The sequence below is a fragment of the Dermacentor albipictus genome, chromosome 1 (genome assembly GCF_038994185.2).
Source record: "Dermacentor albipictus isolate Rhodes 1998 colony chromosome 1, USDA_Dalb.pri_finalv2, whole genome shotgun sequence".
Classification (NCBI taxonomy): Eukaryota; Metazoa; Arthropoda; class Arachnida; order Ixodida; family Ixodidae; genus Dermacentor; species Dermacentor albipictus.
In genome coordinates this window covers 94,508,304-94,531,673 of record NC_091821.1, presented here as the reverse complement: position 1 = coordinate 94,531,673, position 23,370 = coordinate 94,508,304, and the positions used below count along the sequence as shown (strand labels likewise).

The 23,370-nt window shown below is 44.2% G+C and overlaps 1 protein-coding gene across 3 annotated transcripts in view; it reads right to left on the bottom strand.

Moving 5' to 3' along the window:
* Nucleotides 1-582: 582 nt before the first annotated feature.
* Nucleotides 583-23,370, bottom strand: part of Sec24AB (Protein transport protein Sec24AB) — a 140,120-nt gene continuing 117,332 nt past the window's right edge. For all 3 annotated transcript variants that reach the window (XM_065432844.2, XM_065432846.2, XM_065432845.1), the window contains 3 exons: nt 21,212-21,412; nt 5,075-5,178; nt 583-2,148 (listed from right to left, as the gene is read on the bottom strand). In XM_065432844.2, the coding sequence (XP_065288916.1) occupies nt 2,034-2,148; nt 5,075-5,178; nt 21,212-21,412 (420 nt within the window). In that variant the 3' untranslated portion in view covers nt 583-2,033. The remainder of the gene's footprint in view (nt 2,149-5,074; nt 5,179-21,211; nt 21,413-23,370) is intronic.

Sequence of the window (23,370 nt, the reverse complement as noted above, 5' to 3'; positions counted from 1 at the left end):
CTTCAAGCTCTACGCGCCGCGCACGACTGCAAAATTTGGCTGAGATGCTCACAGTAGTATACGCTATCCACGGAATGTGTTTTTTCGCCAAGCCCGAGGGCTGGTTCAGGACCCCTTGAAGTAACAGGATTAGAAACATGATAGGCACGCAGCTGGCAGTTCGAATGTGCCTACCCATGAAGTCATGTCACCCAGAAAATTTCATAAAAATCATTTGCCAAGCCCTCGTCATGAAAAATGTAAAACAGCATCAGGAAACCTTTTTAATTCTTGGTGTGTGCAGGGATGTACCTTTACCGATATTGATGATAGTTGCCAAACAGAACTTGTTCAGGAGCTTCAACATTTTGTAGTAGTGCTCTTGCTAACAGTCATAAAGCCATCACCTGGTCATTTCTCGCAGCAAATTCATTAACCAAAGATGCACCAACAAGATGGTCTTGTCAAATAGGTGACAAAAGCAACAATATACATGCATGCATATCAAAGTGCTTGGTTGTCAGGCTTCTAGCAGGTATTTGTCACTTGGGACAGCAGTACACACAATATCATTCAGCAATGCAAGAAAAAACATCAAGCCCATTCAAATAAAAAAAAGCTTTTAATGGACCAGCACTCCCAGATGTCGCCATGAATAAGAACTGCTCTGATGGCATAATTTATTTGGTTACAATATATCATGCAACATTAGGAAAGCAGTTGCAGATTTGTTTTCTTTTCTAAGTCTTTACACAAAGCAGTAAAATGTTCTAGCGGCATCACACCCAAAATTAAAAAAAAAAAACAGCAAACAATTGTTCTTGACACATTTATAATATGTATATATACCTATGTTTATATACACGCAACTCCTAGTGCACATCACTGAAGCAATTCATAGATGGCAATTTGTTAAAAAGTCAAACACTATGGCAACACCCAAATTTTTAAGAGCCCCCAACCACAAACACAAAAGAAAAATGTGAACAAACAGGAATACAAACTGCAAATTACAATGTCATGGCTGCCCCCAATAGTGCCATCTCCAAACACTTTTCATCTGCACAGAATGGGGTCTACGAAAGCAGACAACCACATGTACAAAATGGAGAGTTCATACGAAAAAAAAAAGAACATTTTCAGTGCACAATCCTGAAGCGATAGTTGAGTTGTTCAATATTAAGTGAACCTCCAATGCAAGCAGCTGAGCCCATTTTAACAGCCTTGTGGAAACTGTGTAGACTTCTTAATCACTGGAAAAAAAGTTTCTCTCACAAAGGCATATTTCAGAAGCAAGAAAGGTTAGCCTCTTGTCTTGATACATACCAAACAAGACAAACCCAGTTTCAACTGAAATTACAAAAGACATCAGCCAATTAGTTATGTGGCTAGACAGATACCATAGACAGGAAAGGCAATGCTGACAGTTATGCAATTGAGATAAGCTTCAAGTGAGAAGAAGAAAAAGCCACTCTCAAAATAGCTTTTTCTTGTTCTTCAAGAAGACGACACGAGAAAAAAGAGATGTAGTTGCAACCTAGAAAAGAATCTTAAAAATGAAGCTGCAAATTACATTTTCAGGAAAAGGCAGGAAACATAGACCCTTAAAATGACGAAATAAGTAAACAACAGAGCAGCTTTCGCAGTGCAAGAACACCCACAGGTAAACTTGGCAGAGAACTTTTTCATGCCCATAAAACAAGCAGAGTGTAAGAAGGAAGGAGCAAAAAAAAAAATAAAGCACACAGTCTTATGCTCCACCTACACTCCCTCTCACTCTCTCTTTATCACGAGAGAATACTTCTTTCCGGTGGCACCACAATTCTGGCATTGCAGGGTGTTTCGTTGCACACAGACGCACGCACACATCACGCGCATCGGCGTCGACACAGACTGTGACAGTAGGTTCGCCTCAAGTGTCCATGAAGTTTCTGCTGAAATAACAGCTGCACGGGAGCGGACAAACAAGAGCCACACAAAATTGAGAAAGGCAAAACCACAGAAAAAAAATAAAATAAAAGGAGAAAGCCGAAAAACTATGAGCAGTCTTCTTCCTATTTGCTTATCTGCTGCTTCAAGTGTTGAAGGAATTCATAGTAGGAAAGCGCTGACTCCGTTCGGTCATCAACCATGTGCTGCACAAAAAGGTGCCGATCCTTGCTGTCTTCCCTGTGAAGCAATGAGAAGGCGTAAGCCATATGCAAGTGAACATACAATGGAGACCTAGCAATACCTCCACTAGCAGAAAAATGAACAGCAAAAACTAGCAGATCTTTACAAACTGTTGGCAGGCACCTATCAAGTAATGTCAGCTGAGAGGAAACCGACAGGCCCCTGCAAGGATTTTTGAATGCAGCCCGACATTGAACACAGGTATCATTTGGGACCCCTCACACTAAGGAAAACATTGATGCTCTGGAAATGATTCAACGGAAATTCATCTCTTCATTTTTCTAAGTACCACATGACTGACTTCCCAACTTATGTGATGTAGCAAAATAAAATACCAGAACTTCAACTATGTTGCAAAATTATAAGAATAAGGTTTCTTTTTCTCCTGAAAAACAACCTTGTCACCTTAGACGACCCTGATGTGCAAATCAAGCCTCGGTAACTTGAAATCATCATGCTGAATTGATAATGCCATTTAGAGCAAACTAACAAGTTCTCGCTTTCCTTGAACAACTACACAATGGAATCATTGCCCCTATAAGGGTGATTCGTTAGACAATAATGTCATAATATGCAGTGCAACTTTTTTTTATGTATATACTACTGTACATAACAAATGCACTTCTTTCTGGAAAGAATTGCACAAAATTGGGGTGGTATTAATTATGTGGGGTACAACTTTGAGCTATATATTTTTTTTTTCACGGCCACCTCTAAAAAGCAGAAGCACGATACGATTTGGTGACTGATATGGCATCTGACATGAGGTAACAGCAGCCAAATCCGAGGCATTCTGCCGTGCCACAGTGCCGGATTGGATGCTTGGCATGCAGCAAAAGTAAAAGACATAGGGTACGATTCGTCATCCGATACGGTATTCAACGTGCCGGAACACAGCAAGATTTCGATCCGTAGCACCGGATCGGGACACCTGACGGTCGCTGCCATTTTTTTGCATTCTACGCCGTATCAGACACCGAATCATACAGTGCGTCTCCTACTTTTGTCACATGCCAGATGTCTGATCTTGCGCTACGGTATGGCAAAATGCCTCAGTTCCAGCGCTTTGGACACCGTATCGGACACCTAAACGTACCATGCGTCTCCAACGGCATGGCAGCAAATTTATGGTGTGATCATTATGCAAAGAAGAGAAAAAAAGCACTTTTTGATGGCAAAAACTGGAAGGCGTGTTAATAAGGTACTGCCTTTTTTTTCCTAAGAGCTGCTATAATTTGGAGAATTTGTTGTCACAGTTAAACAGGCACTAATTGTTGCGTCCTACTGATCTCAGACCTGCCAACCTTAAAATTAAAGAACTACAGTGAACGCCAAAAAATACTAAAATTTGGTGGAAAATACTAAAAATTGTTTGACTATTCATTATGTTGACTGTTTATTAAAGATTCGCAGACTTTGCTCTTCTGCATGGATGCTGTGAACAGGCACCCTGCTCTAATAGTCGCAACAACAATGATCTGCACTGCAGACAAGCAGAAATATTTGTGAACTTTATGAGTGAAATATTCTCGTAATGACTGTCAAAGATTCAGCTGCCATAATACAGGTGCTTTCCTTTTTAAAGTTCAGATAATTTTAAAAAATTGCCTGTGGCATCTGGTGCAAATCTACTTATTCAGCTGCATTACTCGAAGAGGCAGACATTACTTACGCTGCAAATCAAACTGCATAATTGAATATTTACCAAAACTTCACTAATCAACCCTTTGAAACTAATAACTTTAGTGTAAATACTACAATATACAAATTGAAGCCAGTAATTTCACAAGGCATATCCACTTTCAATGAATTGTGAAACTAGGAAGAGATCTGAGATAAGCGCTGCCAATCTTGCGGTAAAAATGCACTGTTCTACATTTTTAACATTGAAGCTAAAAGATTACTGGAATTACTGGTCAACCACTACATTAGATCGCATATCTCAATACGGGTGTTGCCCTCATAATTCTTTCCAAGTGGATACGACTTTCGAAGTCACTGGCTACAATTAATAAATTACAATATGTCTTGTAAAGTAATCAGTTTAAAAGCTAGTTAGTGAACTTATGTTACTTATTCAAATATTCATTTTCATTTCTCATATAAATAATGTCCGTTTCTTGGAGTAATCCAGCTCATGTAGGAGAATTGTGCTACATGCCACAAGTGATGCCCGTATACATCCATATAATGGAGAGGCCCAAAAAATCGAGCCATAAGAAATTATTCAGCGACTGCATTTACCTTTTCAAAGTTGGTTTTGCACAAAACTATATGCAAATGAAAAATCATAAAATATTTGTGTTGATATGAGAATCTCAAAGGAATGCTGAAAATCAGGCATCCTACGATAAATCATAAATGTTGACAGAAGTATGCGCTTTTCGTTGTACTATTTATTGCTTTGTTGTTGTACTGCTGCCTTTTTTGCAAGAGTTGTAATGATTTGTTTGGAGCATTTGTTGTCATGTTAATGAGGCACTCAGTGTTGTGCTAGAATGTATTTTCTAACATTGTTCATGGTTTGTGATGCACTACTGTTTTACACCAGTGCTCGTATAACTCCTGGAAGGGTCCACACTTTGAGCCTAAAGTATTGTAAAAATATTAATAATGATAACAATAATAATAACACATATTCCTTGAAATTAATCAGGCTTTAGAATTTTACCAGTTAATCTTTAGGGGGCTTCCCAATATCTACATTGGGTCTACTATTTGAAAAGTTACACCTAGACATCTCCAACACTCCTCTGAACAAAAAATAGCTATTGGATTAGGTCAACACTACACAACACCTAAAACAAACAAACAAACAAACAAACAAACAAACAAACACACACACACACACACACACACAAGGAGAAGAAACAGTTGACGAGGCTAAGCTCGACACGGCTCAGATGGATCCAAGAGCACACACCTGATCACCCTGAGTGGGCTGTAGAAGGGCCGCCTTGACTGCGTCCAAGAGAGGAAGTTTCGTACCCTTTCCGACTCTTCAGTTGCCAACTGGGGCAGCTCATTCTGCAAAACACAAGCCAAGAATGTATTTTTCTGATGGTGGTTAAAGCAGAATGCATGTGCCAGTGCATGCAATGCACAGTATGAATGACTTCTGCTATTTCAACCAGTGTCAAAACAGAACGAAAATGAAAAACAAAACAATATTTTTGACCGGAATGAAAGCATAACCGAAACTTTATTTATTATTTTGTTTCGGAGTGAAACTGAAATATTTTTTAGGTCTGCAATCTGGAACAACCGACGTCAGGCAACATCAGGATTAGCGCGTATTTCAGGGCGCACATATCCAACGTCATGGCAGCCCGTATTGCTTCGAGCAATAGCTGGTCGAGCACTCCACCAATCTAAGCCTGCCACTCAGTGCACTAGCAGATCGTAGCAAAACCCAGGGCTTGCACTCTGAAGAGGTTATCGTTTTGTTTTCTATGCGTACAATGCTTTGTTATCTATGTTTTATTGTTCATGTTTGCTTAAATTTGTTTTATCGGAATAATAGTCTAGCATATTGGCGCATACACTCGACGTGCTGCTTCACTTACTGACAAAAATAAGTAGTATTATGTATTTATCGGTACTTTGCTTAGAAAATTTTTGCATGCCAACCAAAACTGTTATGAACCGTTATAGAACTTTTTTTTTTTTTCATTCTGGAGCAGAACTGGAACGGAACTTTTTTCTGTGGAACCAAACTAAAAGCAGAATGAAAAACATTTTGTTCTGCCACCTTGATTTCAACACCAATGGGGCATGCAAAATTCCTTCTAATTATCTAATGCTCAAATGAAGTTTCAAAGTGCACCAGTACGTTTCAAGATGGTTTAAACATAGCTAAATCTTTTGGTGCTCAAGATAACCTCAAAGGCCAAATGCAATGAAATTTAGCTTGTATCGAATTTGTTCCAACTATGTAGATACACATGCAGTCAATGCCAAATTTATACGGCTAGTAGTTACAGAGCGCATTAATCAATACAGCGAAAATAGACTTTAGCAGATGAAATGACACCTGGCATGCTGCTCACAGAGCATGCTTGATACTACAGTGTACAGATCAAATTGTGGAGAATGAAATCCTCTTTCCAACAGTACTTGTCATAAACAACATTGTTATTAAAAATAATATTGCTGCGGCATGAGCCGGGCGAGGAGAAGAGGAAGAAGACGTGAGCTGGTGCAGCCTCAGGACGCCATCTTGACTTTACCATCAATCTCGTCCCTTGAATAAAGCCCGTTTAACATTAACCATAATAGTTTTGTGGTGGAGGTGCGGGGTACTTCGACCAAGACGACGGAGCTGCTGCAGCAAGTGCCACGCCGGAGCCAACGCCTCGCTTGACTGCCTCCAACACCACTTGAGATCCCGATGTCCCACAGCGGCGACCAACAGCCTTCTCTGGCTGCTCCAGTGCGAACAACCGGCGCCTGGATGCATCAGATGGAGCCCCGCCCTTTCTCTAGAAAATTCGGCGAGGACGTGGAGGAATGGCTCACCCACTACAAGCGTGTGAGCAAGTACAACGGCTGGAACTCCACGACTCAGCTCGACAATGTGGTTCTGTTCCTCACAGACACTGCGCTAGTGTGGTTCGAGAACTATGAAGATACGTTCACAATGTGAGACAGCTTCGTTACTCACCTCACGGAGTGCTTTGGCAATTCCACCACGAATAGGAAGCGGGCGGAGCAGACATTGCTTCAGCGCGCTCAAGTCCCAAGTGAGACCTGTACTACGTACATAAAGGCGATCCTGAAGCTTTGCAAGACTGTCAATCCTCGAATGTCCGAAGAGGACAAGGTTGGACACCCTCTCAAAGGCATAGCCGAGAATGTTTACAATTATTTAAGCGGCAAGGAGAGTCTTGCCTCGGTCGCCGACCTCGTCAAGCATTGCCGCACATTTGAGGCCTTGAAGCTGCATCGTATCACGCCAAAGTTTGGCAGGCTAGCAAATGTCACAACGGTGGCAAGCGTTGACGAAAACAACAACTACAGTTTTCAATTTGACCTTGCGGCAACTATAAGGCAAGCTGTCCGCGAAGAACTTGAACGACACACCAAAGGGGCGGATGTCGACCAGCTTGGTTGCGCTTCCAACCAACCTCAAGAACATGCATCTGCTGTGTCAGCATTGTCTGCCATGCCAGGCGTTGCAGACTGTCGAGTCGATCAGCTGCGACAGCACCGATGTACCTTTCCCGACGACATGACGCACGATTAACGAACTCGTTGAGCTACCACCACGAATCGGAATTCGGAAGATCACGTTTATTATTCGCAGCGTCCCAGGGTTGACTCCGAGGCACACAACGTCAGTCGCGCATCGCCTGTATGTTACAGCTGTGGCTCCTCAGGACACATTGCTCGTTTTTGTCGCTGGCGCCGACAGACAACAACATATGGCCCACCACCAATTTGGCCTAATTTTGGACGTGATGGTTATGACGACCATTGGCCGATAGACCCTGCAAACACCACAGGTGTGCCACCCCGGAATACCTTCCGTCAGTATAGTAGAAGGAGTGGCTCGCCAGCTTCAGACCGCAGCCCGACGCCCCCAACCAGTCGCCAACGCCGTTCACCGTTACCACGGCGACGTGCTATGTCTCCACCGCCGTCGGGAAACTAGCCAGCGCGGTTGATGGAGGTAAGGTCGCCGGACAGTCTGCGTCTCTGTGAAATACTCCTCTGCCTATTATGATGGTGAAGAACAAAGTGCGTGTGTTAATTGATAGTATACCTGCAACAGCATTAGTGGATACTGGTGCTACCGTTTCCGTCATGAGTGTGACTTTCAAAGAGAGGCTGGGTCAGAAAGTTATGTTCCCGTGGAATGATGGTGTGACGTTTCGTGGTGTCAGTGGAGAGTGCCTAGTTCCCCTTGGTATTTGTGTTGCAAGTGTTTTATTCGGAGGAGAAGATCTTAAAACAGAATTTCTCGTACTACCGCAATGCACTCATGATGTTATTCTCGGTATTGACTTTCTTCAGGATTAACTGTGGCACAGGCGAAATTACTTTGAATAGCGCACTTCTCACCACCCTTGCCGACACATCCTTACCAGTGAAAAACTATTGTGTTGTTTCGAACGATTTGCTGCTACCGCCTTGGTCACTGTCACGTATCCCTGTCAATTTCGCTGCTGCCAACCTTTCATCAATTGACGCGCAAGTCCAGCCATTTATGTCGAGCTGCGCAAAGAAAGATGTACTTGTACCACACTCTGTCATGAGAGTAGTGAATGGCGCCTCAAATTTGTGGGCTTTCAATTGTTCTTGCGTCCCTGCCATTCTCCCACGATATGAAGCTCACTGAATTTGACGAGATTACTTACAGCTCCATTACAGTTCTAAGCAAGGAGGAGCAGTCTCATACTAGCGATCCCCAACGAAGCATTTCTGAAGAGCAGATCCTACGAACGACCAACAAGACGCTGCCCTCACATGAGCGCCGTGCTCTCGCACAAGTTTTGTGGGCACATCTTTCTGTGTTCGATTTCACACAAAGCGCCAAGCGGGCTTCACTCCCGCGTTCTCGTGCTCGCCACAGAATTGACACCGGATCTGCACACCCCATTCGGCAAAAGCCTTACCGCGTTTCTTCAACAGAGAGGACAGTTATTGCTGAACAGGTGAAAGACATGCTGCGGAAAAGTGTTGTTCAAGAGACTTCTAGTCCGTGGGCAGCACCAGTAATCTTAGTAAAGAAGAAGGATGGATCGTGGCGGTTTTGCGTTGATTGCAGGAAACTGAATGCGGTCACCAAAAAGGATGTGTATCCACTTCCTAGAATTGATGATGTCATCGATTGTCTACATTCCACTGCCTACTTTTCATCACTGGATTTGCGATCAGGGTATTAGCAGATACCCATGCACCCAGACGATAAGGAGAAAATGGCTTTCATGACACCAGACGGTCTTTATGAATTTAACGTTATGCCGTTCGGCCTTTGTAACACGCGCCAGCAACATTCGAACGATTCATGGATACTGTCCTCCGAGGACTTAAATGGGAAATTTGTTTGTGCTACCTCAATGATGTGGTGATTTTTGGCAGCACATTGAGTGAGCATAATCTTGTTCTGGATTGTGTCAAACAAGCCGGCTTGATCCTAAATTCCAAGAAATGTCGTTTCGGAGAAACCGAGACGTTAGAACTTGAGCATCTGGTCGACAAAAACGGAGTGAGGCCAGATCCACGGAAGATTGAGGCAGTCAGCTCCTTCGAAGCACCTAAGTCAGTGCGGGAGTTCAGGAGCTGCTTGGGCTGGTGCTCATATTTTAGTCGCTTCGTTCCAAGATTCGCCGACGTGGTGTACCCCCTAACATGTCTTCTCTAAAAAGTCGTCCCTTTCAACTGGACATTGGCTTGCGACGACGCGTTCCGTCAGCTAAAATTTCTACTAACGACAGGGCCCATATTGCGTCACTTCGATGCATCTGCACCTACAGAAGTGCACGCCGATGCCAGTGGCATCGGCATCGGTGCCGTACTTATGCAACGTCATCAAGGAGCTGAACACGTTGTGGCTTATGCTAGTTGCTCTTTGACTAAGGCGGAACGCAATTACACTGTGACCGAGCAAGAATGCTTGGCAGCTGTTTTCGCTGTCCACAAATTTCGCGCTATATTTACGGACGCCCGTTCACTATCATTACTGACCACCACGCGTTGTGCTGGTTGGTGAATCTCCGTGACCCGAGTGGACGACTGGCACGTTGGGCTCTTCGACTGCAGGAGTACGACTTTGTTATTTCCTACAAGTCCAGGCGTTGCCACGCAGATGCGGACTGTCTGTCCCGCCTTCCTCTTACGACGACGGAGTGTGACGAAGACAATTTTGATGACTGTTTTGCTCCCATTTCTTCTACATTCCCAGACTCGATGACTTTCAAAGCAGAGCAGGAAAATGATATTAGTTTGGAACTTCTGTTTGTAGCCGCATCGCATCCTGGAGCCACCGGTCGATTTTGTGTCCGTGACGGCCTGCTTTACAAGACCAATTATTCGGGTAAAGGCGCACGCTTCCTTCTGGTGGTGCCGCAGAGTCTGCGAACGGACATACTGAGAGCCATGCACGACGATGTGACCTCTGGCCATCTAAGATTCATCAGAACTTTGAACCGGACACAGGAGCGTTTTTACTGGCCCAGAATGCGGGACACAGTCAAGCACTACGTCACCAGTTGCGAACAATGTCAACGCTACAAGCGCCCTACGACCGCTCCGCCAGGTCTTCTCCAACCTCTGCCGCCGCCTTGCCTGCCATTTGAACAAGTGGGTATCGATGTTCTGGGCCCATTTCCCCGATCATCTAACGACAACCGATGGGTGATCGTATGTGTCAACCATCTGACCCGTTACGCAGAAACGGCGGCCGTACCATCTTCAACAGCTGCGTCCGTTGCAACGTTTTTGCTTCGATTCATTATTCTTCGACATGGTCCCCCCCGTGTCATCATTAGCGATCGCGGTCGTCAGTTCGTTGCGGACGCCGTAGAAGAACTGCTTCGTCTCTGCAGTTTGCAGTTCCGTCATTCAACGCCTTATCACCCTCAGACAAATGGGCTTGTAGAATGTACGAACAGAACTCTAACTAACATGCTGGCCATGTACGTATCTTCCGATCACAAGGACTGGGATGACGTACTCCCCTTCATCACCTATGCTTATAATACTGCAAAGCATGAGACGACCGATTACAGTCCTTTTTATCTCCTTTACGCACGTTCACCGCTGAGCTGCATTGACACTATACTACCGTTTGACTTTCACAGAGACTACTCTGTTGCCAAGACGCTTTGTGTTGCCGAAGAAGCCAGGCACATCGCTCGTCTTCGTACTGTGGCATCGCAACACCGATCAAAAGAGCGCTATGACAGCCGACACCAGTATGTCTCGTATGCCAAAGGAGACTTTGAGTGGTTGTGGACTCCGCAACGTAAACGTGGCTTATGCGAAAAGTTTTTACCCCAGTACACGGGCCCATTCGTCATTGTAGATCACTTGAGTGACTTGACGTACGTGGTGGCACGCTTGACGTCCGCTGGTCGTCGGTCTAGCCGGACCCAGTTAGTACATGTTGCCCGTTTTAAGCGGTTTCACCCTACGCTTTCCGAGTGATTTGGACTTGCCCAGCCGGCTTCGTCTGGCAACCGGCGATTGCTACGGCATGAGCCAGGCGAGGAGAAGAGGAAGAGGACGTGAGCTGGTGCAGCCTCAGGACGCCATCTTGACTTTACCATCAATCTCGTCCCTTGAATAAAGCCAGTTTAACATTAACCGTAACAATATGAAAAAAATAAATATCTACCCAAATATATTGTACCAGAAAAGAAAATGCTACATGAAAACATGTTGCTTTGTACAAAAATAATGTAAAAAATCTTCTAAAACTTTTTCAACACAAAGGACCAGCTTTCTACGTAAAGCATTTTATGAGATATACAAGAAAGCATTAGCCCTAGTGACTAGCCCTAGCAAGATGCTAAGGTTGACTCCTGGCAGTCTTCAAATCCAAAACACAACTCTGCGTGGCCACCAGTAGGTGATGCCACCCCAAGAATGTTGACACCTCGTTAATAAGAACTGCGAACTTTAGAACATGCAGGATATCTTTACGTCGGCACACAGCAGGAATGAAACAGGTTAGAGAAGAAAGTTAAACTCAGTGCTGAAATCTGACAAACTGAAGCTGTCTTCTGTGTCAGTGCTGCTGCCACCAACCAAAAACTCATGTGCAGATAAATCAGAATCAGTAGAAAAGTGACATTTCTGTGGAGGAGTGGTGCACAATGTCAACACTACCTTGGGAACTACGAGCGCTCGTCAACCCAACTGTGCCCAGACACCAGAGGCTTTAAAAAACACCACACAGATGAAAAAGGTAAAACAAAAGCGAAACTGAAGAAATAGTTTCTCTATAACCCATTAGATAGCACGAGCTGTCCGAAAGTGCTCGGAAAGCGGTAAAATATGAATTTGCAACCATTGATAATGGGCTGTTGATGGTACAGGGTGTCTACCAAGTTGACATTTCCAAATTTCCCGATTTTTCCAGGTTCTCCCCGAGTCAATTTGCAATATTCCCGAGTAACACAGAACTTTGTTTTATGTCAAGACGGGCTCCGTACATCATGTCGCCCAATGGTGTCACTCTCTAGTAAGCATGTTAAAAATAAAAAGCACCTTAATCCAGTTTGAATAGTAAGGGGTAGTGTTTATTTTATTCAAAAAGAAAACAGAAGGGAGGGGTTAGTAAAATGCACAACGAATAAAATATCTTGGAAAGAAATAGTAAAACCCATTGCAAATCGAGTCGAACATTCTCAAATATGAATATGAAAGAGATGCATGCAGAACATTTTCGAATATGAGCTATTTCTATCAACTGATAGCAAGCTAATTGTTATGAGGCCCAAACTTTAACACAAGTGAGATTATCTCGCAACAGCTGGTAAGTCAACCTCAACTGTCCCGACATACTCTCAGCCTGCACACAACGCCTCAGTGTTGCGTTTCACAATATTAAAGAGTTTTTCTGCTTGGGTGAGGGACACTTGCATCTCGGCATCAGCCAACACTTTGTTTTTAGAGTGCAAGCTCCTTCAAAAAAGTGGCGGCATGCTTCCTTTCCTGTTTATTTCTGAATGCATAAGTCCTTTGTCTTCTTGTTCTCCTTCGGCTGTGAATTCGCCACCTGGACTATTTGAAGCATCCTCTTGGACAACAGTCAGCGTCCAATTTTTCGGACTCCCTAGGGGCTGCGAAAACGTCCGAAAAAATGAATGCATGTCTTTTACACCCCTTAAGGGTTGAAATCGCCACAGGCACGTCCGCAAAAGCTCTGAAGGCCTGCCAGTACACTTATTAGGAATATCGGTACTTGTACTGTGACGGGAGATGGCGGGTGCTTGCGTGTATAATTAAGGAATACATACCGTGTCCTGTGAGTTTCCCTTTCCCACACTTGTTATGCTTCACAGCGTAACATTACTGTAATGAGGCGAAGCTGGCTTTCGGAAACCAGCATTATGCAACGCGCCGTGCTTTCCGAACTTCGAAGCTGATCGCAATGACCACAAAGGCAGTATCGGTGCCATTGCTGACAGCGACGAATTCTTTCAATGAAAAACATGGCACAGAACGGCAAGAAGCTTAATACCTAACCTCGAAGCAGCTAGGCCTAGCATTGCTGCGGTGGAGGCTATGGTTGCAGGCGGATCTGCGTGCGAGTGTGCCGGGTCGAGGTGGGAAGGTTATCAAAATGACGGCGGTGGTAGTTTTGATTAATGCCATTTCAGACCTGCGGCCATGGCAAAAAGTCTGGAAAATCGGATGGCAAAGAGTTCTTGTGTCCGAAATTTTAGACGTTCTTATGCATTGATCCTATGGGGTACACAGTTGTGCCGCGAAGCCGTCCAAATTATCTGGCGTCCGGAAAGTCTGTCATTGATCGTACTCTGGCAACTCCTCCAGCCGACGTGGCATCGAAGAACAATCATTACGATTCCTCTCTGTTGCTCGAGCTAGCATTACCACGACTTTTGTTCCCTTTCAATAAAATTACAGCTAATTTTCCTTGATAGAAGCACAAATTCCCCGAGTTTTCCCAGTTTTCCCGGTTGGTAGACACCCTGTGGTAATAGGCGTAGGCAGAAAATTGTTAACAAACACAGGTTACTATGTGTATCCGGTGACGTGATGGTTGCATGTTGCGTAACTGTACACCAGATAACTGAAAGTATTTGATTTACAAGCTCTCCCGGTTGACCGGATGCACCGTTGTGAATGGCATTACATACACATATAAAATAATGCAAATAAGCGTTCTTTAAAAATCATACAGACTCATGTAATCTTTACATAATTCCACACAATCCTTATATACCATATTTACTCGATTGTAATGCGCCCTCAATTGTAATGCGCGTATTTTCCATGACCCCCCCCCCCCCCAAAAAATGAAAACCTTGATTGTAACGCACACCCGTTTTCCATGACCAAAAAAAAAAAAAAAATAGTACAATACCGCGCACCTCGTGCTTTCATATAGAAATACTATTATCTCTCATTTGGAAAAAAACAGATTCATTCCCAATACACTAAAGTTGAAATGAATAAAAACACACATGGAAGCGGTGTACCTTGCCGCCAAGATTTTCACTGCGCCAGTATGAGTCGCGTGGGGCAATAGATATCACTCATCGTCACTATCAGACAACTCTTTGTCGCTAACAACAGACCAAAGCATTTTATCCTCAGTGCCGTCCATGGTATTCGAAATCCTGCACTAAAGGCCTTGTTGACCATGGCAGACGGGGTTGTGCATCATGCATCTTTCACCCATCAAGCAAAGTCCTGCAGCGAAGCACACTTCATTTTATTGGCGGGCGTGACTTCGTGGCAGCCACTGACAAGCCATTCGGTGTTCCTGCGCCCAAATTCTACCTTTCACTGGCTTGTTCAAACTAACATCGAGCGGCTGGAGCTGCGATGCTATGCCGCTGGGTATCGCAACAAGGTCGGTGTTGCATGCAGCCAGCTTGTCCTTGATTCGCATATTCTATGAGCAGCTCTTCTATTTCGGCAAAGCGGCCCTGCTTCGGTCCACTGAAACCCTTCCTCGTTGCTTTGCTGGCGAAAATATTCTTCTGTTTGCGCCAGCCCTGCACGTAAATTTCAGGAACTCCGAACGCTCGTGATGCGGCCCGATTTTCGTCCGTCTACGCGCACATGACAACTTTCCTTTTAAACACGGCATCATGGTGGACTTGGCGCGTTTTTATAGTTGGCGCTTCCATGCTGGCTGAATAAACGCCGAAAATGGGAAGATAGGCGGTAAACTAGGTTACACCAACACCTGGTTACACGTACAACATGGAGCTATGCACATCGAGGAAGCTACGGCAGCTAGGCTAGAAGCGCGTACGAGGCGGTCATTTTTCTAATCCTGACGGTGATATGGTAACGCAGGTTTAGGGTCGTACTCGATTCCAATGCGCATGCAATTTTCGGACCTGTTTTATCGGAAAAAAGGTAAGCGTTAGATTCGAGTAAATACGGTAATACACTTCATTCAGAAATGAGAAAATATTCGGTATTCAACTTGATATGCAAAAGTAATTTCTCTTTAACAATATTTGAACTTGATTCAATTTGGAAGCTTTGAATTTGGAAGCTTTGAAGCAATTTGAACACCCTAATAAGTAAAAAACCATAGAAGACACACAACGATGCACACACTCTATGTGAAGCAACAAGTAGACGCGTCTTCCCAAGTCCAAAATCTTCTGGGTTGTGCATCACTTCTGGTGGATGGTAATGGCAGCACTCTCTTTTTTAGGTTCTGAGATCGCAAAGTGTCGCCTATTGAAAGCTTTGTTACCTTAAAATTTTGCATTCTGCCTCTCCTGAGTCTACACTATTAAGAACAAGATTTTCTTAAGCTAAATTTCACTGCAGATGGCCTTTAGAAAGCATCTAAATAGCTTTCAACATTCTCAATGAACAGGTGCGGTGATCAGAGCACACACGAAATATGGCAGGGCTGCTATAACGGGGAGTCCACGAAACTACAAAAGTACACTTTTTTCAGCACCAGTAATACTTCCCCTTATTGCATGAGGAATCGAGCATTGCCTCTGAGGTTATAGGAGATTTATTTATGCAATATCCCAGTATTATTCATGGCAATTAGTTTACCATCACAGGGTAGCAGTAAATTAAACGTCAATAGCTCGCATCGATTTGTTATTTTTCTTCTCGTAACAGACAGTTTATATAAAAACAGCAATCAATGCCACAGGAGCAATTGCAACTTTTCTCTGCCTGAGGCTAGCATGACAGCTTTATCTGTGAAGCAAGCAACATGATTGATTGGAGGCATGACACTCAACTTTGCTTTCCTTTTTTTATTCATTGAAGCTGTTTTGCATGTTGTGGGTTTGCGAGTTTAATCACTCCATAGCTTCAGATATTTATTTTGCACGAAAAATATTCAAAATGACATAAGGCAATACTAACTGCATAAGAATCCATTGTGATCGGTTGTTAAGAGGGAATCGGCAAGCAACTAAAGATCAAAGATGATGGAAGACTCCTTCTCATTCTTTCGTTTTTTGCACTTATGCAATTCTTTCTCGTAATAGAGTAACAAGTGTACATACCAAATATCTCTCATATACATTACGATAATAAACAATTCCACCTCCCCCCATATTGTCCAAGCACTCTAACATGGACTCCGACTGGCACCTCACCTCTTCCATCAGCTTCATTGGCAGCAACAGTATGCAAGTGTACACAATGAGGGGAGTGTGTGGCAGAAAACATTCAAGCAATCCAATACAGGAAACTTCACAATGACCTTGATTAAATATATTTGTGGGATAATGTTAAATGAAGAGTTCCCTGCACTCATTGCATAAAATTCTTGCACTGCAAGTGGTTTAGGGTACCTTTAAAGGAAAACTAATGCATTACAGGAATGATTAAATAATCCAACCAAGCCACAGCTGTCATCAAATTATTGGTTAAGCTGAAAATTTCCTAGCACAGTGAAATCTTGTTACTACAAACACCACATTAATGAACTTTTCAGAAATCCCCAGCTGACTTCTTATGGTTCCAATATTAAAATATTTTGGTACTACGAACTTCAGAATATTGAACTTTTCAGAATAACAACAGTTATTCAGTTTCCGTGTTACATTGACAATGCCTCAGTACTACAAATTAATATTCCGAAATCCGGGGATTCTTATATTTCCGTGAATATTTCACGGCAGCCGAAACAGAAGGCTAGCAGACGACAAAGCGCAGGGAAGTGGACGCAGTGTCACCCGGGTTTGGAAAACCCGAGGCAGTGTTGCATAAAAAAAAATGTGAGAGAATTTTTTCTTATCTATTCCAGAGGCAACGATGCATCAGGTTTTGCGAGACGCAGCATGCTCCGCCCAGGCAAGTGTCGCCTAGCAACAGAGGTGTGTCTCTTCCTTCTTTTGGCCTTCTTTCTATGCACGCCTCTTTCTTTCGTGCTTCTTTCTGCGGCCATACTAGTTACGCGCGCGAAGAAATGCAACCTCCGTACTTGCGAGAATGCCACACGGTCGCACTTTGCAATTTCCAGACAGTGTCGTTTACAGGCACTTGTGCTTTGGAATAGTTCAGGTGTACGCCTCGAGTGAGACAGTTGCAGTGTCCACGGCAAGGAATGTGAAAACAAACAAACAAGAAACACTGCACGTCGGAAGCAACACGGAGCTTCCCTTTTGTCAATAGTTTTCTCAGCATCAGTGTCTCCTTTATGCACATCACTCTTATTATACGGTGCTTCGGTGGTGCATGCAGGTGGAATCTATGGAAAATAGCAACAGCACGAGCCAAGTGCCAACGGCAACGTTTTCGTGGATAGCTAAAATGGTGACAACTTACGAACTGATGGGTTGATGCGCGGAATGGTTAATTTTGGGGCTTTCGCTATAACGACCCTTCAGAAAAACGAATGATTTTCAGCAGTGCTGTGTGATTCGTTATATCGAGATTTGACTGTACGTAGTAAGTTTTCTTCTTTGTTTTCCTGCAAACTTGTGGTTTTCTTTGCATTTTATTAAGCCACAATTTTTCAAATTTTTTTCCCCCACTAAGTTTCTGCATTACATTCACTTCTTGCAGTTCTCCATAATGAAACAGCCATCTGACCTTTTGGCACAAATATTTATCCAGGCAGAAAGCTAATTTCGAGCACCAGCAAGCATTTTTTGTGCAGCATCCAATGTACATCTGTATACCAGATATGGTCTCACTTTTAACTGAAATATTCAGCAAAATACAGCAGCACTGGTGCTATGCCCATCGACGAGGCATTCGGTGTAAGAATTACCAACTAGTTTCATTAAATTTTTATAGAATGACTTTCCCTGCACATATATCACTGTATAAAGCTGCTTTTAACATTCTGACTTGCAACAGGCACTGGGTGCTGGGTGCACTTCAAGAGAGCAAGAAAAAAGAAGAACAAAGCAGTTTGCGGAACTAGGGCATGTCATTAAGATTGTGCCCCAAAATGGGTGCAACCAAAGTGTAGTTACGGTGAAGATGCCCACAGGTTTTGCTTCTAACGTGTGCAATCTCACCTGCAAAAATGTGCCATGGAACATGTGAAATCTGTTTTTATTATAACCATGAAATCTGCTCTTCCGATAGTGTAGAGTTGCAAGGAAGGTCCCTAATAATAAGCAAGTTATCTTCCAGCAGTTGAGTACACATATTACAACGTACCATATTTATTAATATCTAGGCCAATAGTTTTTTTTTTTTTTTCAAATAATCATACACCGAACTCGAGGATCGGCTTAGATTCGAGAACTTTAAATAACGTGGAAGTTTTCAATTCAAAATGATAAATATGCTGCATAGCTAGTGCCATCTAGAAAAGTCAGTATCAGAGCCACTACTAGCCGCGCCAGTAGCCAAATGAAGTACATGAGTGACGTAGCCATTTTGACTTGTGTCGTATCGGCGTGTGGTGTGGCATTATCGTAATGGCACTAAACAGGTGATACCACTATGGCGCCACTTTCAAACAAAACATTGTGCTAGCTGCAGAGGCATCGTCAAATGTTCAAGTCGGGTAGGACTTCAGCATCGATGAGAAAAACGTCCATCGTTGAAGGAGGCAACGGGAGACGCTTTTTGCATGTTCCGCAGCAAGGAGATGACAGCGATAAAGAGGGTAGCAATGAAGCTAGCAGTGGTGATGACATAGCTGAGCTTGGCATGTTCATATTGACTAAATAGTGTTTTCATTTTGTGAACGCTGTCCTCACGCTTTTGTTCAGCCTACACTCGAGGTAAGTTTTCTTTTTTCTTTTCATTTTGGAGATTTGGGGGTCAGCTTAGAATCAGGGCTGGCCTGGATTAGAGTAAATACGGTGTTTTAAACGTGGCACCATCAACAACTATCCTAAGCAATAACCGATTGGACCTAATCTGAGCCTTGTTTTTCATCCGACATCGTCCTTGATGGAGCTGCTCAGTGCCACACTGGTGACAAGAGTACTGAACTGTAGCCACAAACAGCACAAAAAAACAAAACCACACATTGGTAGTACACTGGCACAGTGTTCCCCAGAGAGAAATGCAACAAAAATGCGAAAACAGTGAATGGAGGACCAACCGCATTGGTTATATCCATGGCTCTTCTGTTGCGATAGCTACTCCACTGACTTCCAGGATGATGATGATGATGATGATGATGATGATGATGTATGCTTTAGGTTTTGATTTCAGTTTTACTAGCGAGACAACTTTATAGGAACTAAACATTCACTTTTAAGCTCCCTTTGAAGCAAGCTCGTCAAAATTGTGCACTAAAATGCACTTTTCAAGCAAGATGACGCAAAGAACTGCTCTTTGCAAAATTGGCACTGCTGTTGTATCATTGAGTTCTTGAATGCACTTCTCCAAATAAGCTCGTAATTGTGCATAAATCCTATTATCGCGTCCCGAACTGACCACAGAAAACCAGCACAGACATAAGGTATTCCCTAATAACTTATACAATTTGCACACAAACACACTGTTGTAAAAAAATTAACAGATTAAAAGAGCTACACAGGTGCAAATGAAAATGACTAAATTCACTTTGATGGTAGGGTAACAGCAGATATACAGTCGCCGACCGATTTTCCGGACTCCAAAAATTCGGACATGCCCGATTATTCGGTCAGCTTCGCGGCACCGCCATTCTCCCCATAGACCATAATGTATAACAACTGCCGAAAGTTCGGACACCTTGCAACCTCTCGTCTGATTTTTCGGACACTCCTTGAGCCAACTTGATCGAGGGCATCATGCACGGACTCTGACCGGCGCATAGTTCGACTTGCCGAATGCCATTTTTGTTTTGAACGGAGCCTACTTGCTGCCCCACGAAGTGACGCTACTGGAAATCCCCGCTCATCATCATCGTTTCTGCCTGGTTCAATAGAGTTGCCGTACAGCGGTTCCTGTTTCAGCTTAGTAAGCCATGTCAAGACAATCTAGCAGCTGATTTGTTTCTTTCACGCACAACGTTGCGAGCAGGCCACGTTTTTCGTTTGTGCGACTGGTGTCGCCACGGTGGTGTTTGCTTTGTTTGCTGTGTCAAGGTTTCGGTGATCCAACGCGGCGTACGGAAACATCGCGTCAAGTGTCTAATAGCGCCGACAGTGCCCGCGCAGACTGCGCTGTGGAATGCCGGCAAGCGGGTGCCACGAGGCCTAAGATTTGTCGCCTTCCGATGTGCTTCCTACTAATGCGGAAAATGTTCTGCCGAGACCTGTGCAGTGGTTGCATTGCGATTCCGGACACCGTCTCATTTGACAGTTTTACAGGTACTGACACTGCTGTACTGACATGCGCAGAACTCGACGATGGCGAGATCATTCGTCAGGTTTCTGCTGCACCGCCGGACGATGACTCCGAGTCGGAAGATGACGCACCATGTGCTACACTGCCGTTGCATGCGGAGCGTGCACAAGCAGTGACTGTGCTTTCAGCCGCCTATAGTGACCGTACGAGCCTCCGAGATTCAGGCTTATCTGATTGCGCGTAAACGGAACAGCGTACAATGGCGCACTCACGATTTCTTCAAGCCTACTGCAGAGCTCGAATAAGTGCGTGGAAATAAAGTATTTCATTTTTTTTTCTCTTAATCTGCTTTTTTGGACACCCGTTTATTTGGACATTTCTACAGTCCCCGTGAGGTCCAAATAAACGGTCGGCAGAAATTTCACAGAAACTGGTGAAACCAACAGGCACTAGCTACACAATACTTTTGAAGAATGGAATGAACTGCCAGAATGCTAGTATTATGAAATCCACTTTTCCTAATGAGATTCATGACAATGTTACAGAGGCCGCAAGGACTCACTCACTATTTAAGATTTAACCACTTAACTACAAGGCAATAGTGGCCCTTATCACAGCCCTGTCACTATGAAAGCTACTGGCTTATGCATAGTATATTCAGGACAACGGATGTGCATACCATGTCCTCGGGAATGGCGGCAAAGTTTGGCACACCCAGCACATTCGTGCAGAATCGGTCGCTGAGTGCCCGGCCCACATATAGGTAGAGGCGGTCGACTGTATCCAACGCATAGCAACCATGCCTGTCAATATTTTCAAAGGACAGCTGCAGTCGTGGTGGCTGGCACACCAGTGTTCCATCATCCAGCTCCAAGGCGTCCTGCAGGAAACAAATACATGGCCAGTAATCCTGGTTGTTTAAAGTGGTCCGACCATACTTTTTAAAACGACACTAATGGCAAGTGTTTAGTCAAATTATTAATTCTCATGTCATGTTCCATTTATAATTTATAAATGATAGCCAACCGCATTTCTCACAAGCAATTTTCAGAAAACTTGCAAGTCTGCTTCGATTTCAGTACAAATAGAAATGTGCACTGTTTTAAAGATTACACCTGTGCCTCTCCTTTAGCCATCATATACTTTTTGACATGCTTACCAGTCATTTGGAGACCACCTTTAATGGCTTTTCTTAACACGATAACATGCCAGAAAGCTTAATTCATAACAACAAAATCCTGTTTATATGGAGCTGCCAAGATTGGTGAACTTAAAATGCTGTATAGGTAATATATCACATGACAGACCTAACAGAACCTGCCCTTTCAGAAGAGAATGCTAATCAATCACATTACTTTCGAGCTGTCTCTCCAGACTTGAACTCCTCAAGTTAACTGATCCCAATCTTATGAACTCATCAATGTTAACTGCTTGAAAATGTTTTGTGACAGTTCTCACCTAATCCAGTAAAGAAATGTGATCAGGATAGGTACACTGTGATGAGGCATTTAAGCTGTAGACCACACAGAATTAAAAGGTTGTTTTTTGTGGCTAAGGCTGTAGGGGTTGGGGGACGGACTTCGGGATGAAAAACCCAAACTTGGGAGGGATTTATTCTACGTTATGTACAGGGAGGTGAGACGTCAAGTACCAGTCGTACAGTCATTACGGGCCGGCAGCAACTCGGACGCTGCGGCCCGCGGCAAGAAGTTCGAGAGAGGTGAATCAGGGAATCAGGGTATGTCCCAGAATGCCCAGGTCTCTCTGGAAGGCTTCTTATAAACCCTTCGAGCACTGTAAGTCACGTCATGTTTCACCAATGGGAGAGTCCGCTCCGATGACGCCACTTTCAGCCAATGGTAGGCGCCCGTGTCGCGGTGTCGCACCTGGCGGCTCTCTGCGGTCTTGCCTCGCAGACTGGCAATCCACTTCTTCTAGGCTGGAGAAGGACGGGGGGCGCTCCTGCTTCATTGCACAAGGGCCCACCTGCACCCGGTGGCTCGGCTTCGCAGCGGTAGCAGATGCCTTCTTCAAAGCCAAAGGGGGACGATTGAGCTCCATTGTACGAGGCCCCCTTCTAATCCCGGCGACGCACGAACTTGTTGGCACGTGAACTTGTTGCCTTAAACTTGTTTGCTCGGCCGCTTCTCTGGAATGCGCTTTCCTGCTTCTGCATTCCTCAATTAGCTGTGCTGCAATCCGATGTGGTCTGGGGAAGTAATCGCAGGAAACAGCTCCATATCTAACAAGGCTTGGCATGTTGAAAACCTCTTTTGGATTTTTCTATAATTTGATGATGATAATGAATGTGGTGTTTTCTGGCGCAAGGGCCAAATGAACCAATTACTCACATAACTTCATGTCAGAAAAAAACTTTATAGAAATGCACATTTATTATTTGCTTCCATGCCTGATTAAATTCACACTGCCTATGCGTACAAGGGCAGCCACTGCCCCGGCAAAATGATACATGGTACCCGAGCCACCTTTACAAGCAACAAGGCTTGAACGCACCTATTACATATAAATTTCCATTGGTTGCTCGAAAGAAGCATCGGTCAGCAGGGAGTAAAGTGCGCACAAAGCAGGAACAGGTTCTCTTGTTCCACCAGTGGTACAATCCACTGGTCCCAAGTAAGTGCAAAAAATGAATGTGCCATAGGCAGTGGCGTAGCAACAGGGGGGGCCGGGGGGCCGTGGGCCCCGGGTGCACGGGGCCAGTAGGGGGGAGGGGGGGTGTCATATACGTCTGAAGACACCCGAAAATTGTCGATATCCCCGCCTTCCTCGACTACACCCAGGGGGGGGGGGGGGGGGGGGGGGCGGGGGTGTGACAGG